The sequence below is a fragment of the Metopolophium dirhodum genome, unplaced genomic scaffold (genome assembly GCF_019925205.1).
Source record: "Metopolophium dirhodum isolate CAU unplaced genomic scaffold, ASM1992520v1 scaffold1, whole genome shotgun sequence".
Classification (NCBI taxonomy): Eukaryota; Metazoa; Arthropoda; class Insecta; order Hemiptera; family Aphididae; genus Metopolophium; species Metopolophium dirhodum.
The window spans coordinates 6,136-32,406 of NW_026869896.1; the positions used below are offsets into that span (position 1 = coordinate 6,136).

Genomic DNA, 26,271 nt, shown 5'->3' on the forward strand with positions numbered 1-26,271 from the left:
ATCAACAAATATATAGATCGTACGCGGTCATACCTTGCGTATACGTTAAAAAATTAGTGTGTCGAGTCGTGTATTTATAGGTATGATATTGTTCATATAATATGTGAAGGGAAAAATTATGTCTGCGTAAAACGTATAATTCGGTTGAACGGTATGAAGTTGCCATAATGTTGATATCAAAGGCGCGTTTATCGTGACGGTCTCTGTCTATCTACCTGTGTTCACTATCGATCTATCTCATACGAAGCTTTTACGTTATCGCGTAATTGTCGATACGACCGGCATTGTACCTAATTTAGTGGAGTGATGGAAAATCCGTTTTTTTGCGGACAGGCTGTATGATCGGTGACGAACGCCGGACATATTTCATTTAACATTTGGACGCTGACCAAGTAAGTAAACGTATTTAATTGCTTATTATACCTTCTTAGACTGGCCTTGTGTCCCTTTTTTTTTCATGTTATGTTTAACTTGCCTTAGTAAAAGGTTTTATGCTCAAACACTTTTTAATACTTATATAATATATATATTGAATTCAATCTCGAACAATATTTAAACACCCCTACGTACAATGTCGTTTTATTGTTTATGATACCGGAATGTATGACTATCGGCACGTGTGCATTTGAATGAATGTAAATTGTATTTCGTAGTGATTTTCAGTTAACCAGATTAAATAGTGCGCTGTTAACATTGGTTTTTATAAATATTTTATAAAATTATTTTATATTTTACATACACATACTTCGTTTAAAAATTAAAATGTCGTAAAAAGTCTATCGAGAGGACACAGATATTTTCTTAGCAAAGTTTAATTAATAATAGTTCAGTTCACTGTAAAACTAATAGCACACTATTGAAACTGGCAAACGAAAATGAACCATGTCGCACGTGTGTAAGACGGAGACAACATAATATTATGCAGGTATCCTCTTAACTGGACCACGTAGAACGTCTGTATAATATTATGTGCTTTAAAACTCAAGTGTTTGTTGAAATAACTATATACCTATAATATTCTGAAAAGGTAGTGTAGGCCATGTGTTCTAATTTTTTTTTTGGCACATGACTAATTCGTGTAGGTAAAAAATGGTGTTCGTTAGCCCACTACCAATATTCGATAACCGGGACCGTAACCAAGGCCGGATTAAGGGGGGGTCTAGCCGGGGCGGCAGCCCCGGGGCCCTCTCGAATACCCAAGTGAAAGGGGCCCAAACAATTTTCAGCCGATACACAATTTTCAGTGATTTAAAAAAAAAAGTTTTTCTATATTTTAAAAACCATTTTTTTTATCGACAAAAATAACTAAATAGTACTAAGACATAGTATATATTATATATATCTTATTTCGTGCATTTTATTGTTATTAATTAATATTTTCATTGATATAAATAATATCATCAATAGATAGTAATGTTATAATTTATGTTATTTTTATCTCTGTAATAACATAGACATATAATTAGAAAATAATTACAAGTATGTGGGTAATATTGCCAGTATTGGTGGAATACGGGAAATCGCTCGCGCTCTAGTATTGTGCGAGTATATCTTATCTCGATTCTCGATGCATGTAAGTTATTTATAGTAGCCCGTAGTGCTTATGATATATTAATCTAGACGATCTAGTATCATTTGCCATTTTCGGTTTAATATTATAACAGACTTTACAGTTCATATTTCTTTTGTGTGCAGTGTATTGTATTATTTTTCATATTGTGTTAACATTAAAATATCCGGATAATCTTAATTTTTTCTAAAATGATGAAATCAAAAGTATTGAGTGGATCAGCAAAAAGATAGAAGAAAGAGCAGCAAACAAAAAATATTTTACTAACTAATAAAAAAATCAACAATTTATTTAGATGCATTCGACCTGGTAAGTGCAAAGCATTCAAATTATTATAGTTATTATTGAATACCTACATCAATACATGTTATTTTCAAAGCTAAACATTTTTAAAACTAAACTTAGTATAATATAATATACTTATCAATCAATAATATTTTGAACCATTAACTTGGCAATTTGTTTAAAAAGAAATTATCTTTTTAATAAACAAGAATGAAATAATTGATGTTATAATTTTTAATCAATGAATTAAAAAAAAAAACTACTCTTTTATTAACTATTAAAAATAAAATACTTTTATTAAATAAGTATTTTATTTGCAAATTTGTTATATGCCAATTTTTATTAAAAAATTTATTTTCATAATATTATTATAATAACAAAGAACCTAATGGTTCAGCTGAGAGTCAGAGTGACATTATGCCACAAGAAAATTTGTTGGACATCAGCACAAATTGTGGAATTGAAGAAAAATTAATTGAAGGTACTTAAATACATATTTTAATTCATTTTCTATCAAATAACTATTTTATTTGCAAATTTGTTGTATACCAGTTTTTATTAAAAATTGTATTTTCATAATATTATAATTACAAAGAAGTCAACGGTTCAGCTGAGAGCCAGAGTGACATTACGCCACATGACAATTTGATGGACATCAGCACAAATTGTGGAATTGAAGAAAAATTAACTGAAGGTACCTAAGCATATATTTTAATTAATTTTCTATCAAATAACTATTTTATTTGCAAATTTGTTGTATACCAGTTTTTATTAAAAATTGTATTTTCATAATATTATAATTACAAAGAAGCCAATGGTTCAGCTGAGAGCCAGAGTGACATTACGCCACATGACAATTTGTTGGACATCAGCACAAATTGTGGAATTGAAGAAAAATTAACTGAAGATACCTAAATATATATTTTAGTTCATTTTCTATCAAATAACTATTTTATTTGCAAATTTTGAAATTGAAGAAAAATTAACTGAAGGTAGGTACCTAATTATATGTTTTAGTTCATGTTTGCTCTTGTTTGGCATTGATACTGTATTTCATTTTTAGATAATATGGTAAAAGTTAATATTGAAGAAACAACTACTGAACTAAACAGTGTAGATTGGAATTTATACAAAGATCCTTTTTTCTGGCCAAAAAACATGCAGAAATCTTTTATTGAGTACTGTATAGAAAAAGGACCTGATTATTTTCAAAATTTGAACTCTGATTTTATAAATTCAAAACGTCCAGGTAATTAAAAAATTCTATAAAAAGTTATTAACAATCATTAAATATTGATAAATTATGTGTTTATAATATACAAGTAAATACTCAAAGGTGCTTAACTTGTTAACAAGTTAAAGTTAAGTTAAGAAGTTTATTTTTAATTTTTTAACTTAGCTAGTTTAATCTATCGTTGATATAACTTAGTTGCATAATACATTAATACATTATACATTAATGCATATAAAATATGTATTTAATAGTAAATGTTTGTATTTTATATTTATAATTTTAAAGGATCTTGTATAGGTGAGTACCTACTTAAATTATCTTAAATTAATTAACTTAAATTCACCTGTATTATATTAAAGCATTTCAATCACTTTATAAAATTGTCTAAAATTATTTAATTAGGTGAATTGCAATAGAATGTTTAGATGTCAGTTATAAGTAAATATTTATTGTGACTTTTTTCAGATAAGAACTTCAACAGACACTTAACACTAGCAATGTTTACTCGATCTTTACCCAATGGACAAAAATGTAATAGGAAATGGCTTCTTTATTCACCTAGTGAAGGATCTGTATATTGTTTTGTTTGTAAATTGTATGGAAGCAATCGAGAGAGTCCCTTTATTTCTGGTGGTTTTGACAAATGGAAAAAATCTGAACGGATTGTCGAACATGAAAATAGTCTTCAACACAGAAATGCTACCAATAAGTGGTTATTAAGATCTAATACCAACAACTCAGTTAATAAAGAATTATGTCGTCAAATTTCTGCTGAAACGAATTATTGGTTTGAAGTATTGAAGAGACTTGTATCTGTCATTACATTTTTATCGTCTAGAGGCCTTGCTTTTCGAGGAAAGGAAGAAAAGTTCAATAGTCAACACAATGGAAATTATCTGGGCCTATTAGAACTTATTTCAGAATATGATCCTTTCTTAAAGGCTCATATTGAACAGTATGGAAATCAAGGAAAAGGCAACCCATCATACCTTTCAAAAACTGTTTGTAATGAATTAATGACAATAATGAAAAATAGTTTATCTACTTTTATTATTAATGAAATAAAAGAATGTAAATATTTTTCGATAATTATGGATTCAACTCCAGATTTGACAAAAGTTGATCAAATGGCCATTATTCTTCGTTACTGCACATTAACAGGTGTGAAAGACTTTTAGGATTATTTCCCATTAAAGACCATCAAGGCCAATCTATGTACAAGGTATTAGATGACTTTCTTGAAAAAAGTGAATTAGACATTATGAACATTAGGGGTCAATCTTATGACAATGCCTCAAACATGAGTGGTCAATTTAAAGGGCTTCAAGCTTATGTCAAAAATAAAAATCCATTAGCTGTGTTTATACCATGTACAGCTCATTCGTTAAATCTAGTTGGAGTAAATAGTGTAAATTGTTGTACTGAAGCTGTCAATTTTTTTGATTTTGTACAAAAATTGTATAACTTCTTTAGTGGGTCAACTCACAGGTGGAATGTACTTATTAACATATTGAAAAAAGAAGAAAAAAATAGTGTCAATGGAAATTCTAGTCGACTTCTTACACTTAAATCCTTAAGTGACACTAGGTGGTCTTGTCATGCAGAAGCTTGTAAAGCAATAGTTGTAAATTATGAACAAATTTTGACTGCGTTAAAAAGTATGTATGATGGCAAAGAAAATAATGTTACAACTTTAGATGCTAAATCGTTATGGAAGAAAATGGTAAAAAGAGAAACTGCATATATGTCATTACTTTGGAATGACATCATGGAAAGAAGTAACATAACGTCAACTAAATTACAACATTCAAACTGTGACACAATGAAGGCGATCAACTTATTAAAATCACTGAAGTGTTATGTGTTAAGTTTACGGGACTCAAATTCAATTTACGAAGAAAAAATACCTAATCTTAGTCCTGAAATTATCATTTACTATTCAGATGAAAAGCAAAGAAAAAAAATAAAAAAATTCCCTGATGGTAGCATAAATGAAGAAGTATTAAAAGGAAAAAACAAATTTCGTGTACAGACACATATATTTATTATTGATAAATTTGTGTCAGAATTAAACAAAAGAATTTCCGCTTATGAATATATTGGTGATAATTTTTTATTTATAACACACTTAACTCAAGAATCTAATGAAAAAATTGATTTGAGTGTCTCAACATTTATTTCAAAATATAAAAATGATGTAGATATTACTTTACCGAACGAACTTGTACAATTTAAAGAATACTGGAAGCTTTATCAACCTTCTTTTGATCCAGCTGACATTTCCAAATTATTTTCCTGGTTTGGTAATCAATCACTCGAAGAGGTATTTCCTTGTTTATTTACTACTTTAAAAATATATTTGACAATTCCAGTAGCTAATTGTTCTGCGGAAAGAGCTTTTTCTAAGTTAACTAGAATTAAAAATAAGTATAGAACTAGTCAAACACAAGAAAACTTAAATATACAAATGATTTTATATTCTGAGAATGATTTGTTAAAATCATTAGACTTAAATGATGTACTAAAAGAGTTGGCTTCAAGTAAAGCCAGAAAAAAAAATTTAATTAATTAAATAGTTTTTGTTTTATATATTATTAACTTAAGATAGATATTTAATATTAAATTTATTTTTAAATTAATTTATTTTATTTAAATTAATAATATATTTGATATTTTTTACTATTAATAAATTTAATAGTTATTATGAAAATTTGTATTTACTTTTATCATAATAAAATGAGTAATTTTATAGACATAAATTGTACAAACCTATTAATTTAATAATTTAATATTGCTATTGAGAATTTGTGAAATAGTTAAAAAAATGTATCGTTCTGCGAGCGTAGCGAGCGGCTTTGTAAAGCATGTTTTGTCAAAAGGGCCCATGTAAAATTTCAGCCCCGGGGTGCTTAATCCGGCCTTGACCGTAACGCTTTTACAATTATATTTTTTCATTATTTTATGTTTGACTTACGCGGGTGAAATGTGATGTATATTCAAACACTTTCGACGTAGATATTTTTATTTTACCAGATTAAATAATGTGCTGTTTGTTGTGATGTTCGAGTGAATTGACCTATAGGCTATTATACAACTGCTAGGTGGTAAGAAAATTATCTGCATCATTGTCTTATATTTGACATAGTCATAATTAGCTTAAAAATTAAAATATCGTAAAAAGTCGATCGAGAGAACATAGATAATCTTCTTGTTATTTAGTTCAATGATAAGTCAATTTACTGTAAAACTAACAGCACACTATCGATACTGGTGAACGAAAATTAACTGTCATACGTGTGTAAGACGGAGACAATATATGAGGGTATCCTCTTAACTGAAACACCTAACACTTCTAGAATATTATGAGGTGCTTCAAAACTCAAGTTTTTGTTGAATTCACTATAGGTACCTAATGGCTAATTATACTCAATAATTGCTGTTGGCCGCGTGTTCTGATTTTGTTTGAGCGCATGACTAATTTTTTTAGGGAAAAAATTGTATTTGTTAACCTTTTACCAATTGTAGTGATCCCTCACTGCTCGCTTATATTTTGAGTTCGTCGACGTTGATGGTTAATGTAGGAGAGAAGGTTGGAGAGAGACAAGTTGTATAAGTTATTTATAGTACTTTATTGTTAAGACAAAATAATAATAATTAAACATTTATAAAGAAATTAGATAAATTTGAGGACGGAGCGAAAAGCATCTGCCCGAGAAGTTAGTGACTGCGTAGTGCAGACTCTGTACTAAATCCCAATTTGCTATAGACTCTATCTTATATTTATATAAAATCTATATGTATAAAAAAATGTACACGGCAGAGCCCAGGAGGTGGATATCTGAAAGGGAACCGGAGCTGGACGTTGTTATTGCAAAACAACCCGAATGTACGATTGGCACTCTTCTTTATTGGCACTTAAATTATTATAGGTTTGTTTTGCAGATATTTGATGTCGAAGTTTTAATTACGTCGTAAAACTCTAGGTACGTACATGTACGCGATTCTTGGAATCGAATAGTTGAAAGTTAATCTCCTTGTTGTTGTTGTCCTACCGCGGAAAGGTACTTAATATATTCGTAGAAACGCAGGTTTACTACATTCCTCCCCTCGAAGATGGAAGTCCCCGACTTCCACTAATTCAAGAATGTTCGCAGTGTTGGGTAGCCGGTAGGGCTGTTTCTTGGCGCGAGTGGAAACTCGACCATGTCGACTCCTCTTAATGACATCACTGGGTTTGCATTAAGTTCCTCTGTTTCTTCCTGTGACTGTGCTACTTCCGTGTGGTTTGTTACTGTTTTTGTTTTAACCATATTTATTATTAATATGATTACTGCCATAAAAATACTACTTGTTATTACATATAATATATAATCGTTGCGTTCTTGCGCGTCCTTTAGCTCGTCAATTTTGTTGTCGACTTTCCGTTGTTTTTCTAATTGCTTGTTTGACCCTGACACTTTATGTAGGTCCTCCATGTTATTTGTTTTAACATGGTAATCTTCCATTAAGTTGTTGTTGTCGGTGAACGGCATATCCTTTATGTGTTCTAAAACTGATTTCGGGTTGAAATCCATATATTCAGATTTGTAATCGACTTTCCCTGGTATGAGTACGTCTCTAGCGGCGTACGCTTTACAAGTTTCATTTAAACTTAAGATACCTACACCTCTTAGTGTATGGCTGGTGGATTCTTTATCTTCGTCGCAGGTGATGAATACTAAATCGTAGTTAGTGACGTAGATCCACTCGTTTTTGAATCGTTTTTTGTGAAAGATGGATGTACCCATTTGTACGTGCATGATTTCGCAGTTTGTTGGAACTTTTATAGGATCTTGGAGTAATTGTACTTCGCATGCTGGTCTACTAGCACGTGGATGTAAAGGATTACCCTCAGGACACAAAAGGAAGTCTCTAGCGTGTTTACAATGTGTGTAATACAATTCGTCATAAAGAGCATAGTGTTCTTTCGTTTTACTTATAGCTAGATACTTATTACTAGGTTTTATATAAAAACAATCGTTTCCGGTGCACACTGGCACAGGTATTAAATTATACAAACTAAAATCATTTTGATAAATTAAAGGTAAAGAAATTATAAACACTAAGTTGTCATTTGCATAGTATATAGTAATGTCTGAGAGCTTTATCAATTCGTAAATATTTTGTATGTCTAAATCAGTTGGTAAATCGGTGCCCCCAGGTAATGATACTTTAACGTCTTTAACGTGTTCTAATAACTCTTTTGGAGATATTAAACTTGGATGAATAATTCCCATTTTAGCCTGTTGTATTACCTCTAATAGTGTGTTTGTTTCTTCTATCTGTTTTGTAATTAATAAATTAACGTGTATAAAATGTTTTGTCAAATAGTTTTTTATTTGTTGTTCCCTTGTACTGTTTGTCGTTTCGTTCACCATTAATGTTAAAGGTACCGAAGATATAATGTTGTGTGACACTATATTATTCTGTAGTTGTACTACTTTAATTTGTTCTTTTATTAGTTTAGATTGCGAAGTGCTTTGGCTTTTTGCTATATTAAAATTAAATTTTTGTATGCATTCTAAATTGCATATTCCGTATATTAATTTAGCTGCTTTTGTAACGAGTTTAGTTAAAGCATTACGTTTAGTAATTATGTGACCAATAGAATCTAAGACTTGTGTCTTTTTATTGTGTAAATTGTCAACTATAGCGGTGGCTGTTTTAAGTAAGTTGTTACAATTAAAGTTATTGGTAACTGGGTCGTGCATGTATGCAACACACAATTCGTTCGTTTTATCTATTACTTCGTTTATGTATTCGAATTCTTCGTTATATTTAGTAAGATTAATGTATGCAGTTAGGTCCCATTGAGACGTAATAAGTTTCAAAGGTCCCCGGTTCTCGTAGTATAGGCCAGAGTGTCGTGTTAGTGGTTCGTCGGTGTATCGAAAAGTCCCCGACGTGAATGGTATTATCAGAAGCATAAGTCTGAAAATCGTTTCAGCTTATTAGTTTAATATAGTTTTATAATAAAAGTTTAACTTAATAGTATTCAATATACCCGTTCTACTGTTCAGGAAACTACTAATAATAGTAATATGATTACGAGTGTAAAATAAATAGAATGATAATAAAATAGTATTATAATTAATCAAATCCCATAACCCTTATAAAACGATTTGATAATAAAATCTTAAATACCGTAGTGTATTATAATAATAATAATAATACTAATAAAAAATAATAATATAATAATAATAATAGTAATAGTAATTATAATGTAATAATAAACCGTCTCCAAAATAAAATGAATATAATTGTATGACTTAATGTATTCTACAATTTTGTTTTTTTTTTTTTTTATTTTATTCGCTGTCGTTATCGTCGTAATAACGTTTTACGTTATTTTTATGTATACGATACTCGTGATTTCCTTTTTGAATTGTAATATTTTCGTTATCGTGTACTAATAGTACCTCAAAAGGTCCTTGCCAATTTAAGCTGAGCGCATTTTTCTTATTGTGTTCTCTAATGAGTACTTTATCTCCTACGTGTAAATTGACGACATTTAAAGTTCGGTCATAGTAAGTTTTATTAGATTTTTTTTTTTTTGATTAGGTTATCCCTTGCTATTTTGTGTGCTTCCTGCATAAGTCGTTTGAGGTCGAAAACATAGTTATCATAATTATACTGTGGTTCGGGATTTTTGTTAAACGCAGAAGGAATGTTCGGTTTTCTTCCGAATACTAGTTCATAGAGTGTAAAATTAGTCGAGGTATGAACTGTGGTGTTATAACAGAAAGTTGCGAAGCATAATAGTTTATCCCAATTACTGTCTTTGTCAACAAAACTCCGTAAATAGGTTTTTAACGTTTTGTGGGACCGTTCTAGAAAAGCGTTTCCTTGCGGATGCCAAGGCGTAGTTTTCGATTTCCTTATGTCTAAAAGTTTGCACATGCTTTTGAATACGTCGGATAAAAAGTTTGTTCCGCAATCCGTCAAAATCGATTCGGGAATACCGTATATACACACGAAACATTCTACGAAAGCGTGTGCTACCGTTTGCGCGTCCGTGGCGGATAACGCTATGGCTAGTGAAAAACGACTTAATTCGTCTTGCAAGGTGAGTATATACATGTTCCCTGCTAATGTTTTTGGTAAAGGTCCTACTATATCTAGGCAGACTCTTTCGAAAGGTTTTACTACTGTACTAGTAATTAACATAGGTTGTTTGGTTTTAACATGTGATTTGTTTTTCTGACATAGCTCGCAATGTTTAATATAATGTTTGACGTCTTTTTCCATGTGGCGCCAGTTATAATTAAGTTTTAATCTTTTCACCGTGCGCGATACACCTGCATGTCCCCCTAACGGTGAGTTATGGTGCTCGTAAATTATTAATTTCTTTTCGTCTTCGGTTAATTGCTGACCCGTGTAAATTTTTACTACAATGTCGGTTGCTTTAAAAATATGCCGAAACATTGTTCGAATGCGTAAGTAACTGGTGAGTGAGGTGGACCCGTCTAATTTATTCGTAGAAAACGAGTTAATTTTATTTGTTATGCAAAACGTTTTTAAATTGTTTATGGCTTGGTAAATGACCTCGGCTTCGAGTGGTGTTGTATACGTGGCCTTAAAACCATAAATTATTAATAAATTCGGGTCTCTTTGGATAGTACAAAACTTGTTTTCATCGGAAAACTGTATTTGACCTACGTCAATGTTTTTTATTACTTCACGCACTGCCGGGTTAGTTATGACTTTGTCTTCCGAAACTAGTATTATAACGTTCTCTGTCTCTACGGCCTTGATTATATCATTGTCGATTTCGATAATTTTTGAATTGAAGATGGGTTTGTTTTCCGCGGCTTTGAATTCATTGAACCCGTTAATTGCGTTGGTCGGACCGGTTTGTATCATTCGAATTCGTGATAAACAGTCGGCGTTCGAGTGCTCGGGGCCGGCCCGGTACGTAATGTCATAATCGTAATCGGCCAGTTGTAACCGCCAGCGCATTAACTGCGATGACGCGTCTTTAATGCCGAATAAATATGTTAAAGGTCGATGGTCGGTTATAATGTTGAAATGACGACCGTATAAATATGGTCTGAAATATTTCACGGCCCAGACGATGGCTAATAATTCCTTCTGAATAACGCTATAGTTACACTCCGCTTTATTTAATGTTCTACTGGAGTACGCGATAGGTTGGTCTTTAGGGACTTCCCCCTGAGATAAAACGGCTCCTATTGCATACTGACTTGCGTCTGTCATTAAATTGAACTTTCCCGCTTCCCAGTCGGGATAGACTAGTAACGGCGGGTTCATTAAAGCTTTTTTGAGTTCTTCAAAACTATGTTCGCAATTATCGGTCCAAACGAATGGTACGTCTTTTTTAAGTAAATAAGTTAATGGCTTTGCTATTTTTGCAAAATTATCGACGAAACGTCTATAGTAATTTAATAGTCCTAAAAATGACTTAATATCCTTTGCATTTTTCGGTTTAGGATATTCCCGAATGCATTTCAATTTGTTCGGGTCCGGGGAAACTCCGGTTTCGTTTATTACGTGCCCTAAATACAATACTTCTTTTCGTAAGAAAGAACATTTGTTAGGTTGTAATTTAAGTTTGTGTACGCGCAGCCTATTGAATACTTGTTCTAATTTTTTCTGGTGGTCCATGAGACTAGATCCGTGTACTACAATATCATCTAGGTATGCAGTGCACATTTCTTCAAGTCCCATGAGTACAGATTTCATTGCGCGCGTAAAAGTGGCTGGAGCTGAGCTCAGTCCGAAAGGCATGCGTAAAAATTCGTAGTGACCGGATTTTGTAGAAAAAGCTGTTTTATGTGTATCGGCCGGGTCTATATGCAGCTGATGATAACCTGCCGCCAAATCCAAAGTACTGAAGTATTTGGATGATCCTAGGGATTCTAATATCTCTAGTAAGTTTGGGAGGTTATAAGCTTCATTCTCGGTTACTTCGTTAAGTTTTCTGAAATCTACGCACACTCGCAGTTTGGGTTTCCCTGTCGGATCTAAATTTTTCTTTTTCACTACCACGAGTGGAAAATTGAAAGGTGATTTAGAATCACGTATAATATTGTTATGTTTCATTTCTTTAATTTGTTTTTCGATTTCTTCTTGGTATGCCCAAGGTAAACGATACGGGCGTATGTTAATGGGTTTTGTGCAACGCGGTGTGTTTATTGTGTGAGTCACGATTTCCGTGGCGCTAAGATAGTCACCCGGTAAATAAAACAGGTCCGCGTAATCACAACAGAGTGCTAAAATATTTTCCCGTTCTTCTTTATTCAAATCGTCGGTTTTAATTTCGCGTTTGATTTGTGTTATACGATCGGTTTGTTTGTCATCTATAAAAGATGCTGTCAATACTGTTTCATTATATGGCTCCCACTCGATATGTTGTGTGGTAAGCTCGTCTATCACGAAAGGTTCTTCTGAAATATTTATTATATTACTAACAATGTTATTTTTGTTAACCGGACTGATACTGTTCGCGATTATTACGTTTTCGTTCACGTCTTGTTTTTTTATAGTTATATTCTCGTGACCTATGTTTTCGTCGTTTTTTATGAGAAGTACACAATTGCTACGCGGCGGTAATATAATTTCTTTAAAACCAGTTTCTTCTGGTATTGTTAATAGATTTTGGCTATAGTCCATGATAACCTTGTTTTGTTTTAAAAAGTTACGACCGATGATGCCCGACTCGTTTATTGGAAAATCGCCAAAAACGACGTCGAATTTGATGAGCACATCGACGTTGTTAATTTGCATAGTGGTTACCATAGTGCCTACGGTAAATATTGGAATTTCGTTAATGCCTTTTATCGTACGTTTCTCGGATTCGTTTATGACAACTTGTCCTTCTAGTGCGGTTATTTTAATGAGATTTATCTCCGCGCCGGAGTCGACTAATAATTTAATATTATGAGGTTGGAAATTATCTGATCCACACATTATATGTTCTTCTTCGAAATTGGCTACAATTCTTACATGATTTTGGTTGATTTCGTTTACGGTACGGCTAGTGCTAGGACTTTCGGTTTCCTTACTAGTGGTTTTTTTACTTTCGTTGTAAATACGTTTCCTACAATCTTTTATATTATGATTTGTTTTCTTACAGTACGCGCAGAACCTGACCTGCCCTTGATACTCGTGTTTTACTATACTGGTTTTATCGTCGCGACTGTTAATGGGATTTCTAAAATTCGTGCTGTATGAAGTACCTGTATTACTACGGCACTCGTTTGCATAGTGGCCCATCTTACTGCATTTATTGCATTTAATATTCTTTTTATTCGCGTTATTTTTCCCGTAATTTTTGTTAGTGTTAAAACGGCGATTAATGTGTTGTAAATCCTGTTCTTCTTCGGTTGCTATAGAAACGGCTTTTTCGAAAGAGGATACGTCGCGTGCTTTTAATAATGCTCTGATTTCGGGTCGCGTCCCGTTAACAAATGCGGTAAGCGCTCCCGTTTTATAAGATGCAGCTACTGCTGTGGCTGATGCTGGCTCTAGTCCTACAGTTAGTGCTCCTACTAATTCATGAAAACATTTTTCCGTACGCCCGGCGAAGCTACGTATGTCTTCGTCGGAACGTTGTTTAATATTGCTCATTTGCGATTGTAAATAACTAATGGAATGCGGTGTTCCAAAAACAGCTCGAAGGTGGGCTTTAAGTTCGGCCCAGTCTGCAAAATTTCGGTATCGGGCAGACTGGAAAGCGGTCCCCTTTAATTTAGCTACTATATTGTTAAAAACTACCGTTTTAAGATTTTCGTGAATATTGTTCATTACATAGTCACATTCGATTATGTATGAGGCTAAATCTGCCTCAGTGCCCCCGCTAAAGTTAGGTATGCCGCGCAAGGCGGAGTCAATTCCTAATGTTACGCTCATAATTGTCGTGTGTAAAGTTTGCGGGTTATATCTAACTACTGACCAACACCTATTTGGACTCTCAGACATATACTATATAATTGCTTAAATAACAACTTACAGTGCGAAATTCATTGCTCTTTTGTCCGGTCCTAAATGGTTGCGTGCTGACGGCTCTGCTGACTCGTCGCTGATGCTCTGCTTGGCTAGTTGAGTGAAGGTGAAATGTTGAATGCAGTTGAACTGTTGATTGCAGACACAAATGTTGAATGTAGTTGATGTCTTGGCTCGGTCCTCCTATTGTCAGCAACGTGGTTGAACTCGAGGTCCGCTGATGTACTCGATTCTAGGTTGGATACTAGAATTCTTCCTTCAGGTGACCCCACACCTGACACCAAAAGACGTGTAGTGATCCCTCACTGCTCGCTTATATTTTGAGTTCGTCGACGTTGATGGTTAATGTAGGAGAGAAGGTTGGAGAGAGACAAGTTGTATAAGTTATTTATAGTACTTTATTGTTAAGACAAAATAATAATAATTAAACATTTATAAAGAAATTAGATAAATTTGAGGACGGAGCGAAAAGCATCTGCCCGAGAAGTTAGTGACTGCGTAGTGCAGACTCTGTACTAAATCCCAATTTGCTATAGACTCTATCTTATATTTATATAAAATCTATATGTATAAAAAAATGTACACGGCAGAGCCCAGGAGGTGGATATCTGAAAGGGAACCGGAGCTGGACGTTGTTATTGCAAAACAACCCGAATGTACGATTGGCACTCTTCTTTATTGGCACTTAAATTATTATAGGTTTGTTTTGCAGATATTTGATGTCGAAGTTTTAATTACGTCGTAAAACTCTAGGTACGTACATGTACGCGATTCTTGGAATCGAATAGTTGAAAGTTAATCTCCTTGTTGTTGTTGTCCTACCGCGGAAAGGTACTTAATATATTCGTAGAAACGCAGGTTTACTACACAATGTTCGAAATCCACCTCGTGACATTTTGATAATTAATTTGCATAGCCAACCCATCACGGCCCAAAAATAGAATAGTGTCTGTAAAAATGACTAATTTTAATATTAATTGGTTTTATTGTTGATTTTTAGAATGAAAGTGAACAAAATCGTGCACAAGTACACGGGGAGCGGTATACAGGTGTTTAACGCACCTGTATACTCGCGTCCCCGTGATTTAAATATTTATAACGCTTCCGGGGGGGTCCGGAAGCGTTATAAAAGTAATATTGAGAAGCGACGTGAGTAGTAGATGTATAAAAATAAAAATTCTAGAATAATATAATGAAATGTGTACCATCTAATTTGTGTTTCAGGTTGCTTCAAGTGCCACAAAAAGGGGCATATCATTAAAGATTGCCCGGGTGAGTGTGTGTTATGTTCTACCACGACCACTGTTATTCCGTGTTCTATTATTAATTTTTATAATTTTCTTAGTCTCACATACACCTACAACACCGCTTCGCCAAGGGCTGCCACCACCACCACCACCACAACAAGATATTGTTACTCCATCACCACCGCCGCGGGAACTACCGGCGGACGACCACCAAGTGGCCCAGGTGACCGCGGCGATGGCATCGGTGGATGTAAGCGATGTAAGTACATTAATATACATTTCTAATAGCTGCTTGAGAAGAAACTAATCTTACCAATTTTATGAATTGTAGGCAATGCACTGAGCAATGGAAGTTGTAAGTTTCAGTTGGACAATATCCATTGAATTTCATGTTTTGTTACGTATTTTATTTAATTTGTTTTATTTTATATTTTTCAGCTGAATAAAAACTTTTTTTTTCCATATGTTATGTTAGTTTCTTGCCTGTGTCTACTTAAATGGTGAAGTTTTGAAATGTATACCGTCAAACAGGCCAACTTGGGTCAGTTTTGAAATTCTATTGTAAATAACTTAAAGATTAATTAATCTAGAGGTATTTTCAATGTAACATTATTTTTTTTTAGTTAAGGTTCGATTTATTAATGTCTGTTGCATTTGAACCATACAAATTATTCCTTCTATGTTATTTTTTTTTTGTCTGCATGTCCCTGGTTGTACTGAATTTCGACAACATGGGACACTCATGTTTTTCTTATGAAAAACCTATTTTATAATTTATATATATATATATATCTAAATATTATACTTAAACCAACTTGGGGTACTATTTAAAATTTTCAAATATTATTAATATTATAATATTAACATTAAAAAATAAATAAAAAATGTCGGTTGTCCAATTATATATATATATGTAAATAATATTAAAAAACCTGGGTTTGATTAACGGTGGCTCAAGTTGGATTAAATAAGTAAAACATAATTTACAGAAATGTATGTAGGATTATAATTAATAATTTACAATATAGAGTAGTAAATTTAACAGATGTCGGAACATATTTTTTACTATCAATTTTTATGTAAAACGTCTAATTCAATGAGTATTAGTGTTTTTCGGACCTTTTCAAAACGATAGACATTAAACACAAAATTAATTAATAAAAATTAATACTTATGTACAAAATTTGATGCTGCAACACTGCGAAAGTGATTTTAAATATTATTATAATTAAAATTGTTAAGATTTTGAACAGAATTTTTGTATTACATTAATTAATTGTAAGATACCGTTATGGAGGTAAAACTAAAAGATAATATTTTTGGCCCGAGTTAAACACACATCCCAAGTTGGCCCGTTTGACGGTAGTATCTGATTCGGTATTGGTGATATTGAGCTTTAGAACATTGCAATAAAGTGGTCAAGAAGTTATTAAGTCACACAGTTGAATGTAAAAATAAGTGGTGGAAAGTTATGTGAACATTATTGTTCTCTTTTAAAAAAAAAAAAAAAAACCTAAAGCTGAGTAATAGAATTATTACATATATTACTGATGTAGTATAGTAGTAGTGTAGATAAAGTAAAAACTATTTAGATTGTTCTGGTATTAAAAACTGTGTTTAAAATACTCATATAAATAAATAAATATATGAATAATAATAAATAATAAATAAATACATAAATTACCAGGTATTTGTTATTTGATGCATATTTATTACAGATATACAAAATGTTACTTATTACAAATTCAATGTTAATTTTATGGTATATGTATGTAACATTAGCCGGTAGTTAAATACAAACAACACATTACATGTATATATAGTGTATAATGTATAGAATAAAATAAATACAAACTGGGGGGGGGGGGGTCACAAAGACCCGGAGGAGGTCACATAGACCCCTTGGGGATAACATTTTCCCCTTGGTGAATATTGTATAATTACATTAATTATATAGCTACCTGTAATCGCATCAGAGAACTTCTGCATACACGATATTCTTGGTGACGAATCGACCATTTCCATCGCAGTACATGCCGACTTTAACTGATTGCGCGTCCCTCACTCTTGAAAACGCAACGTACAACTGTCCATGGCTGAAGACGGGTGACGGCAGGAGCAAACCGACTCGGTCGAACGTTTGACCCTGAGACTTGTTGATTGTCATGGCAAACGACAACCGTACCGGGAATTGAATCCGCTTCATTCGAAAAGGCAAATCGTCTTCCTCACCGGAAGTCATCGAAACAGCGGGTAAGATGATGTCTTCCTGCGCGTCGTCAGCGCCGGACAACCTCCTCGCCTTGAAGTTGTGTCTCCGCAGTTCGGTGACCACCAACCTCGTCCCGTTGCATAGTTGTCGCTTCGGATCAATGTTTCTCAGCAACATCACGATCGAACCGACGGCAGTTGACCGTTACCGAGTTGAAGTAGCCAAGCAGCGAAGTCAGCGTCGTTGTCGGCGCGCATGTTCCGCGTCAGCCGTAACTGTTCAAACTCTCTCCACAATAAGTGGCGTTTGATAGATGACATGACGATGGACCTCCTGTTCCCTCGGTGAACGACGGGCAATATCTGCCTGAAGTCGCCAGCTAACAGTATTGGTTTACCACCAAACGGTAGTGCCGATTCCATGATGTCCTTGAGCAAACGATCGACCACCGTGAATTGTAGGCCCGGGGACATGGGCGCTTCGTCCCAGGCAATCAGCGAAGCTTCACGTATCCTTTGCACCCGCAAAGACTGCATGGTGATGCTCGAAGTAGATTGTTCGGTCAGCGTTCCCAATGGCAATCCGAAAGTCGAGTGTACCGTCATGCCGCCCTCCATGAGGGATGCGGCGATCCCAGTGTATGCCACGCTCAACACCGTTTGTTGTCTATTACGAAGCGACGATATTAGGCATCCGTATAGTCGTTTTTCCCGTGCCTCCTGGCCCGTCGACGTAGAACATTTTCTGGACGTTGCGGTTGTCGTCAACGGCCGCCATCACTCGATCGTACACCGTTCGCTGTTCGTCGTTCAAGTCGCGCAATCGTTGTTGCCAAGCAACAACCGCGTCTATTGCACCGAACATTTGGTCGTCTTGATCCGGTTCCAGTAGATCGTCGTCTGGATTGGGTAGACCGTAGTCGTTGAGTGATTTTCCGCGTGCACGAAGTAGGTCTCCAATTGCTTTGAGACATGCCGCCCCCGCCCTTCGTCGTCTTCCAACAATCCCAACGCAACAGCTGCGGCCGCGTATGTGGCTTGTACGACCCCGTTTACCGTCTTCAAGTCTCGGAAAGACTGCGGGCCTCTTCTGTTTAAGAGTAGCGGTCTCTATCTAGTGGGTTGACGACGTACATCCGAGCTAACGTCTCGCGAGGTGCCTGTCTACGCCGCAGTCTCCACTCTTTTGACGATGCTTGCCAAGTGTAATGTATCGGTATCTCGTGGTACAGATACTGTCGCGCATCAACGTTTCTCTCGTTGAGCGCGAAGAACGCCGTGAGTTTTGTTTGAGGTAGGGCGTGGTTTTGTACCCCCTGTAGTTCTTGTCCACGCGCAAAGTACACGTTGTGGTAGTTTTCTAGGTGCACCGGAAGTCTAACTACCGTGTGACTGATGTCGTGTAGTTTATACGCAAACAACCTCCAGATGGCTTCTGGTGGGCTAACGTACCTCGAATTTATGAAACTGAAAACAACATTTATGTATGTATGTAAATATTTAGAACAGTTAAAAAAAAAATCAATAGTTATTTAAAATTTCATTATTACATATATGTATATAAAATATTGTCATGAGTAAAATGTTGTAATACTATTGTTTGTGATGTATGTATAATAAATGTAACTATGCCTGAGTATAGTGTAACACTATTGCAATTGCAATGCTAATAAAGAAGAATACGATAAATGTTGGTTTTGTTGATCTGGTTGAATATAACAATATATTAATATTTCTTCAATTTGAATTTAGAACATAAAAAAAAAGAAATTGAAATAAAAGGATTGTGGTTACACATCACCTATAGTTTAACACAAGTGTAGTTAAGGTTTACAAAAAGAGGTTATAGTTGTACATATTAAAATTTTTTTAAATATTTTTTTTTGCATTTTAATTATATTCTATGTACATAACTTAAGACATTAAGACTTAGTCTAATAAGTGTTAAATGGCTTTAAAAAATCTAATTTATTTCTTTAATTTATTACAAATGTTAATAATATGATGTAATTAATTGCTTAATAATATATTCTTAGTGTTAAGTTATTGTAGTGTGAACAGAGAAATGCTTGTCAAATGAAACAAATGAATAACATATATATGAAACTTCTAATTTACAAAATACCGGTTTTAATAATTTATATTATGCTGAACGGCTTTCCTAAAATGTCTTTACTATTGAAATGAGATGGAGATGATTGAGTATTATATGTAGTTTTGCGCATTGAAATAATGAAAAATAATTTAAAATGAATACAGTTATTGATTGAGGAGTAAATATTATTATATGAATGATGATTGTGATATCCAGTTGTCAACTGGCCATGCTGATACTTCTGTAGTGACTATGAAATAATAGATATCATGCACTATGTGGGCAGTTGTTTTAAGCTAATACTCTAAACAATTTTTTTTAAACATAATATCAAGTTATATCCAACAACTCTAAATTAATGAACACCAGTAGTTTATACTCTCCTGTTCTATGCTGTGTTTGTGTACAATAATTGAAGTTTACATAAGTTGCAAGTACAATGTACGTTAGGTTAGGAAGTCACAGTGAGGCCAGAACACCAAAAAACTTTACAAATGCAATAGTTGAAAGAATAAAATGTGTTAACTTATAGAAAAATGAATTTTGATAACATACCTGTCTATTTCATTTCCGTTCCATACTTCCATGGTCGCAGCATCGTGCCCTTTATACAAATACTGAACACTCTTCACAGTAGAGCATAGCTCTACGTTAATGTGTGCATCATATTTTGCTAACAGGTACGGATTGTAAGGCACGACAAACTCGTTGCTGACCTCTTGATTTCTGACCCTGGCCACAGGTCCGTTGTTTGGCCGGCGGTACTTCGGGTAACCGCCGTCAGAAATGTATACAGTCTCTTCGCTGAATTCTTTTGGAAACTTTTTCGAACAACTGTTGTCCACCATACATGGGCTGTTTGGGTTTAGCGTGCCACACGGCCCGTGGATCATGTAATAAACTCATAGTATCGTTGATTGTGTCGTTGTTGCCATTGTAACGAATAGCAAGACGATAGCAAGTATACTCCCTGATACTGTTCCGATTGCGAACAGGGGTACGGCGAGGGCCCTCTTGTAGCAAGCGTTGATGCCAACCGAGCTCTCCTCGTGGAAAGAGTAGGGGATACAGCATTGGATCCGCGTTTGAAGAGCCGGCTGGTATGGTCTGTAGCCGACGATGTGTGGGTCAATCGGATTCCGGTCGTGAATGACCAGATCGACGTTTGTTGGCGGTTGACCGTCATCACCGACAAACACTACTGCGACTTCGTTAACCGTTTCAGGCGGTGGGTTATATCGTCTCCTGTCCACATTTCAGTCGGCGACAAAATGCATTCTCACTCTCCTTGGAAGCAACTGAGGATCTCTGCCGGGAGCGTTTTCTGCAGCCCACACTTCTCGCATTGTTCTGTAACAAAGTAACACGGTTTTATGATTTATTTTACAAAATTGAAATTGATTAATCCTTGTGTAGGTACATGTTTATAGCGCATATATTGGTGTATTGTTGATGTTCTCAGAAGTGTCAACAACAGAGTCCTATTTAATTGATGCTCACACATAATGTCAACAAAGAATGATGTGGTGGTGTAAAAAAATGAAAAAGAGTAGCATAATGCAAAATGTATTACAATGTAGAATACAAAGTGTTTTGTTTAAATACATTGAGTTGAAGTGTATTTAAGTACATAAGAAACACAAACAAAAGTAATCCGTAGAATTCATTAACTCTAACTCTAGGCACGTGTGTTTGTGTTCAATTGAAATGAAATGAGAAATATTCAAGTAGAAGTTGAGTTTTGTACATAGGAGTAGTGTACGCACATAATGCACAAAAAAAAAAAATAAAAATAATGTATAGACATTATTAGCTGTAAGCATAGGTATTATAAATGAAATAGAAAAAAACCAATATCTAATCAGAGACAGCAGTAACGCAATTGAAATAAGTTATACATTATGTAAAGTGTAGTGTCTATGGTAAGTATGTAGTATAAAGTAAGTGTGGCATGAGCGAGTAAGTTAATTGTAAGTTAGTGATTAGTTAAAAATGAGTTGTGACAATGCAAATAGTGTAGTGTATAACACCAACGTTTTGTCATACATTGAAGCGTAATGACGCTAGTATATGTAATTGCTGACCAACAATTATTGGGATAGAGAACCAGCACTTGACATCAATCAGAAACTTATGTAGCATAGTATATATTAAAAAGCAGTGTATGTAAAGAATTTTGCGTGTACTTACCAAGTATATCAATACTTTTAAGAGAAATAAATCTGTATCCGTAACTGAATATGAACAAAATAAAATTAACTTTTAATTTGTGACTGAACATTGTTAATATATTTAGAAAATAATGTGTTGTGATTGCGAATAAGAATTTATCTCTTTCTAGTTACTTATTAAAGTAAGTATTTGTAACTAATTGAAAATGTATGAATGCAAACAAAGTAAAAAATGTAAAAATGAATAGTTTAAGTAGGCAGGTAAATCTACACTGTCATAAGGTTAATCAAATAGTGTAATTAATTATAACAATTGGTAATTGGAATAATGACATGCGTACTTGCTAGCCGATTTTGAGAAACTAAATGTCAATGTGAACATGATTTGTCTATAGTGTAGTGTAATGCAAATGTGAATTGTTCAGTAAAATTAATTAAATATATTACTCAAAAGCCTGTGCGAATGGATTGATGTCCCGTAACAGCCCGTCTAAGTCTTCGAGTACACTTGGCAATAGACGGTGTGCGGCAGGCAGTAATTGCTGCTGGTCCCTACGAATCCGGTTTGCCTCGCCGGATTCGACGAAATACAGCTGGCAGAATCTGCGTTGGATAGGATCGTTCCCGATCAAGTCATTACTTATTGTCCAATATCCCTGCCCTTGAACAGTGAACACATTCGGTCCCCGACCTGGCAAGCGCCGTGTGTTGAGGTCGATGGAGAAAGCAGCAAATGCCAAAGTGTTGTTATACCGGCGGATGTTATTTCGGTAGTGTCTACCTTCTACCGAATCTTCAACCAACAACAATTTTGTAGTCTGTAGAATGTACCAAACCATAAATAATACTAAGCATTAGGCGTAACAACAAAAAAAAGAGAATTGTTGAATAACATGAGGTTTATGGTGACAAATAATTGTTGTTGTGTCATATAAAACTGTGTTATAAGTATATTGTTTAATATGTTTAATATGTTTTAATATAATAACTGTTGTGTTTAGTTTTATGTATTATATTTAAAATTATGTATAAGTTAAGTCAACTAAGTAAACAAATTTTATTAAATTATGAGCACAGTGGATTGACTATTGTAGTAGTTAAGTATGGTTATAGTAATTACAATATATGACGTCACATGGTATTTTTAAGTGAAAAAAGTCATCTGAATAACATTAATACATTTATAATATAGTAACATTTATAATAATGTAATGTATTTTGTTATATTGTTATGTAGGTATACTCTTTTAATCAAAAAATTACATATTTTGGTAGTAAGTATATAGGCGTACATTTTATTTATAAATGAGTTACATAAGTTACATCAGAAACATGTGGGTAAAAAACAATATAGTAGAATGAAATAAAATATTGTAGAGGTCAATAGATCATCCTGCTGTAGTGTAAGCCTATTTTTTATTGTTTATCCATCACAAAGTGTATTTATTGCTGTACAGCCAGGTGGATAGGTATGTCACATTTGTTGTAATGCAGTGTTAATATGTTGGGTTTGAAATGAATGAGTTGTGATACTTGGAGATTTATGTATGATATATGATATGCACTCACCAAAGATGGGATTGCTGTGTGCCTCAGACGGCGGCGTTGTGCCTCTCCTTCTATGTAGTCATGACCAGGGATAAAATGCCTCGAACACAACTTTGAGCTTAGGTTTACAGGAAAACCTTGGTTCACCACGAATTCCACCCACTGAAGACGACGCACATCAGTTGGAATTCTAAGGATGAATGTGATGTATAACATGTTATGTTTTATTATTGTTATATGTTGGTTGACATTGTAAATACCTGTGCATTGAAACGTCGTTGTCACCATCCATGTTTCCACATATGACACATAGTTTCACCATCGTGAATAGCCTGGATGATATGGAATAATATAATAAAAACATTGTTATAGAAAAATATAATAATATTACTAATGAAATACTTGAATACTAAATCACAAATACGAAAAACAAATCATCTCGGTCGTTGTAATCGAATATTCGAATATTATTATGATGATATCAGTATGTTATCAGTGGTGATATATGCATCTTGGGTAGTTTAGTGTTATTTTTAGAATACTATAAAATGAATATTGTTAATAGTATTAAAAAAATGAAAAAACGATATACCGAGCTCGTATAATGTTAAAGCCACGAAACAATGTAGAATGAATGGGTAGGTACGCAATGTTAATTTGCGTTTACCTAAGACACAAACGGCTTCATCGGAACGGCTAACGGGCCAACGTGGACCACAGTGTCAGTCACCAGTGAGTCCCAGTACGAATGTGGATATAAAAAACTTTAAAAACGAAACGCGCCATGGTAAAAATTATATGTACAATGTTTGCAGTGTGTACAGAAGTAGCCATTAACGATACGCGCTGCCAAACGCGCGGATAGGTAATAATGCTAATATTATTATGTCTATCAAAATTGTACTTACCGGTATCAAAAATCGCCTGATCCAAAAACAAAAACCCGGAATAAGGAAAGCACTTGTTAGGAGTCTAGAAATATTAAAATGTGCAAAAGAATCACCAAGCTTTCTGTGCATATACAACCTTCTCGTTCGAACGTTGGCCGTAGCCTGATGTTGGATAACACGGTACGGTTCCGCAAAGCTTAGTTATCCTCTCCATTCCACTGCCGAGCGATAAGTTTTAACTAATTAAGGTCCAAAGGGCATTTAATGTTACGGACAGACGGTAATAAAAGATACAAACTATTTTTATATGGACATTTTGAAAAATGTGCAATTATACTTCCTAATAAAATAAATAACATATAGATACGTAATATTATATTAATCAATACATACATACATACATATAAACATGTACCTGTAGTGTATATATATTAATTATTTGTTATGTTGTTATATATTATTCGGTTCTCTTATATCAGAGATACTTATTCGCTTTCCATATAGAGGGTCTATGATCTCGGGTAATAAACACTCAATATAAAACCTAAAAAAAATATAATAATATATTATATTACCTAATATTTTTTTTTTTTTTTATTTTTTTTTCGCTTATTCCGGGCCTTGAAGGTCCATCGCCGCTTCTACTACACCTCTCCACAGTTCTCTGTTCTTCGCCAGTTGTTCTCCCTCTCTAATCCCTAGGAGCCTGAGGTCTTCTTCAACTCGGTCTGTCCATCGCTGCCTTGGCCTCCCTATCGGTCGTTTCTTATTTGGTTTCCACATTGTGACATCATGTACTGTTTGGCCCTCCGCTCTCCATACATGCCCGGCCCAGCTTATTCGTCTGCTTTTAAGTATTCCCACTATGTTTGGCTCGTTGAACATTGCCCTTAATTCTGCATTAGTTCTTCGTTCATATAAATTTTCCTCGTTTCTTTTGGGTCCATAAATTCTCCGCAGTATTTTCCTTTCAAATAGTAGTAATCTTTTCTCGTCCTACTTTGTTGATGGCCATGCTCCACAAGCATACAATACTATAGGTCTAATGAGTACTTTATATAGTCTTATTTTTGTATTTTTGGAGATTAATCTTGATTTAAATATAGGTACGATCGCAAAATAGCTCTTATTTCCTGCAGTTATTCTCCTTTTAATCTCACCATGGCTGTTTGCTTGTTGGCTAACATCTACTCCCAGGTATTTAAAGTTTGTTACCCTTTCGAAGGTACATTCACCGACTACTAACGAATTTTGTACTTGTTCTCTACGTGATACTATTAAGTATTTTGTTTTTCCTTCATTAACTTGTAGTCCAATCTCTTTTCCCTTACTTATTAGTTTTTCTGCCGACCGTTTTAGGTCCTCTTCGGTTTCTCCCATAATTATTATGTCATCAGCATACGCAGCTAGTGTGATTTGGTATCCTCCTCCAATTCATAGACCCGTGACATCATCAAGTACTTCTCTCACTACCGATTCTAAAGCTATGTTAAATAATGTGGGGGATAACGCATCTCCTTGTCTAAGACCTGTTTCAACTGAGAAATCTTCAGATATTTCTCCGTTGAACTTAACTATACACTTGGACTTTTGCACACATGTCTTTATCAATCTCACCAATTTTGTAGGGATTCCGAGTTGGGTCATTGCTTCCCATAATCTACCTCGATTTACGGAGTCATATGCCTGTTTGAAATCCACAAATAGTAGGTGCACATCTATGTCGAACTCGTGACTTTTCTCTACTATTTGTTTTATTGTATGAATTTGATCCACTGTAGATTTCCCTGACATAAAACCTGCCTGATATTCCCCTATTATTTCCCTTGTGTATGGCTTGATACGGTTTAGTATGATGTTTGAAACTAATTTGTAACAGGTGTTTAGTAAGGATATTCCTCTGTAATTCTGGCAAACCATAGCGTCTCCTTTCTTGTGAACCGGGCATAGGACTGACATATGCCATGTTACTGGTATTTCTTCTTGTTTCCATATATTATCTACTAGTCGTTTCAG

The 26,271-nt window shown here is 34.3% G+C and overlaps 2 protein-coding genes and 1 pseudogene across 2 annotated transcripts; 1 reads left to right on the forward strand and 2 right to left on the reverse strand.

Moving 5' to 3' along the window:
• The first annotated feature begins 2,272 nt into the window (after positions 1-2,272).
• On the forward strand, positions 2,273-7,064 carry LOC132953213 (zinc finger MYM-type protein 1-like). Its single transcript, XM_061025737.1, has 5 exons — positions 2,273-2,336; positions 2,451-2,549; positions 3,555-4,094; positions 4,286-5,629; positions 6,910-7,064. The coding sequence occupies exons 1-5, from the start codon at positions 2,273-2,275 to the stop codon at positions 7,062-7,064; spliced, it is 2,202 nt and encodes a 733-aa protein (XP_060881720.1).
• A 10,248-nt stretch (positions 7,065-17,312) lies between these two features.
• LOC132953214 (ATP-dependent DNA helicase PIF1-like) lies at positions 17,313-17,729 on the reverse strand. The gene has a single exon (XM_061025738.1). The coding sequence runs from the start codon at positions 17,727-17,729 to the stop codon at positions 17,313-17,315; it is 417 nt and encodes a 138-aa protein (XP_060881721.1).
• Positions 17,730-20,548: 2,819 nt separating this feature from the next.
• On the reverse strand, positions 20,549-23,687 carry LOC132953215 (uncharacterized; annotated as a pseudogene).
• Between the last annotated feature and the right edge of the window lie 2,584 nt (positions 23,688-26,271).

Bases quoted from the DNA above. Each gene is read 5' to 3' on its own strand.
- LOC132953213 (XM_061025737.1), top strand. From the start codon at position 2,273: ATGCCACAAGAAAATTTGTTGGACATCAGCACAAATTGTGGAATTGAA. The intron at 2,550-3,554 runs GTACCTAAGCAT...GACTTTTTTCAG, and splicing joins TGAAGAAAAATTAACTGAAG to ATAAGAACTTCAACAGACAC. The intron at 4,095-4,285 runs GTAATGAATTAA...TTCCCATTAAAG, and splicing joins ATACCTTTCAAAAACTGTTT to ACCATCAAGGCCAATCTATG.
- LOC132953214 (XM_061025738.1), bottom strand. From the start codon at position 17,729: ATGTTGCTGAGAAACATTGATCCGAAGCGACAACTATGCAACGGGACG.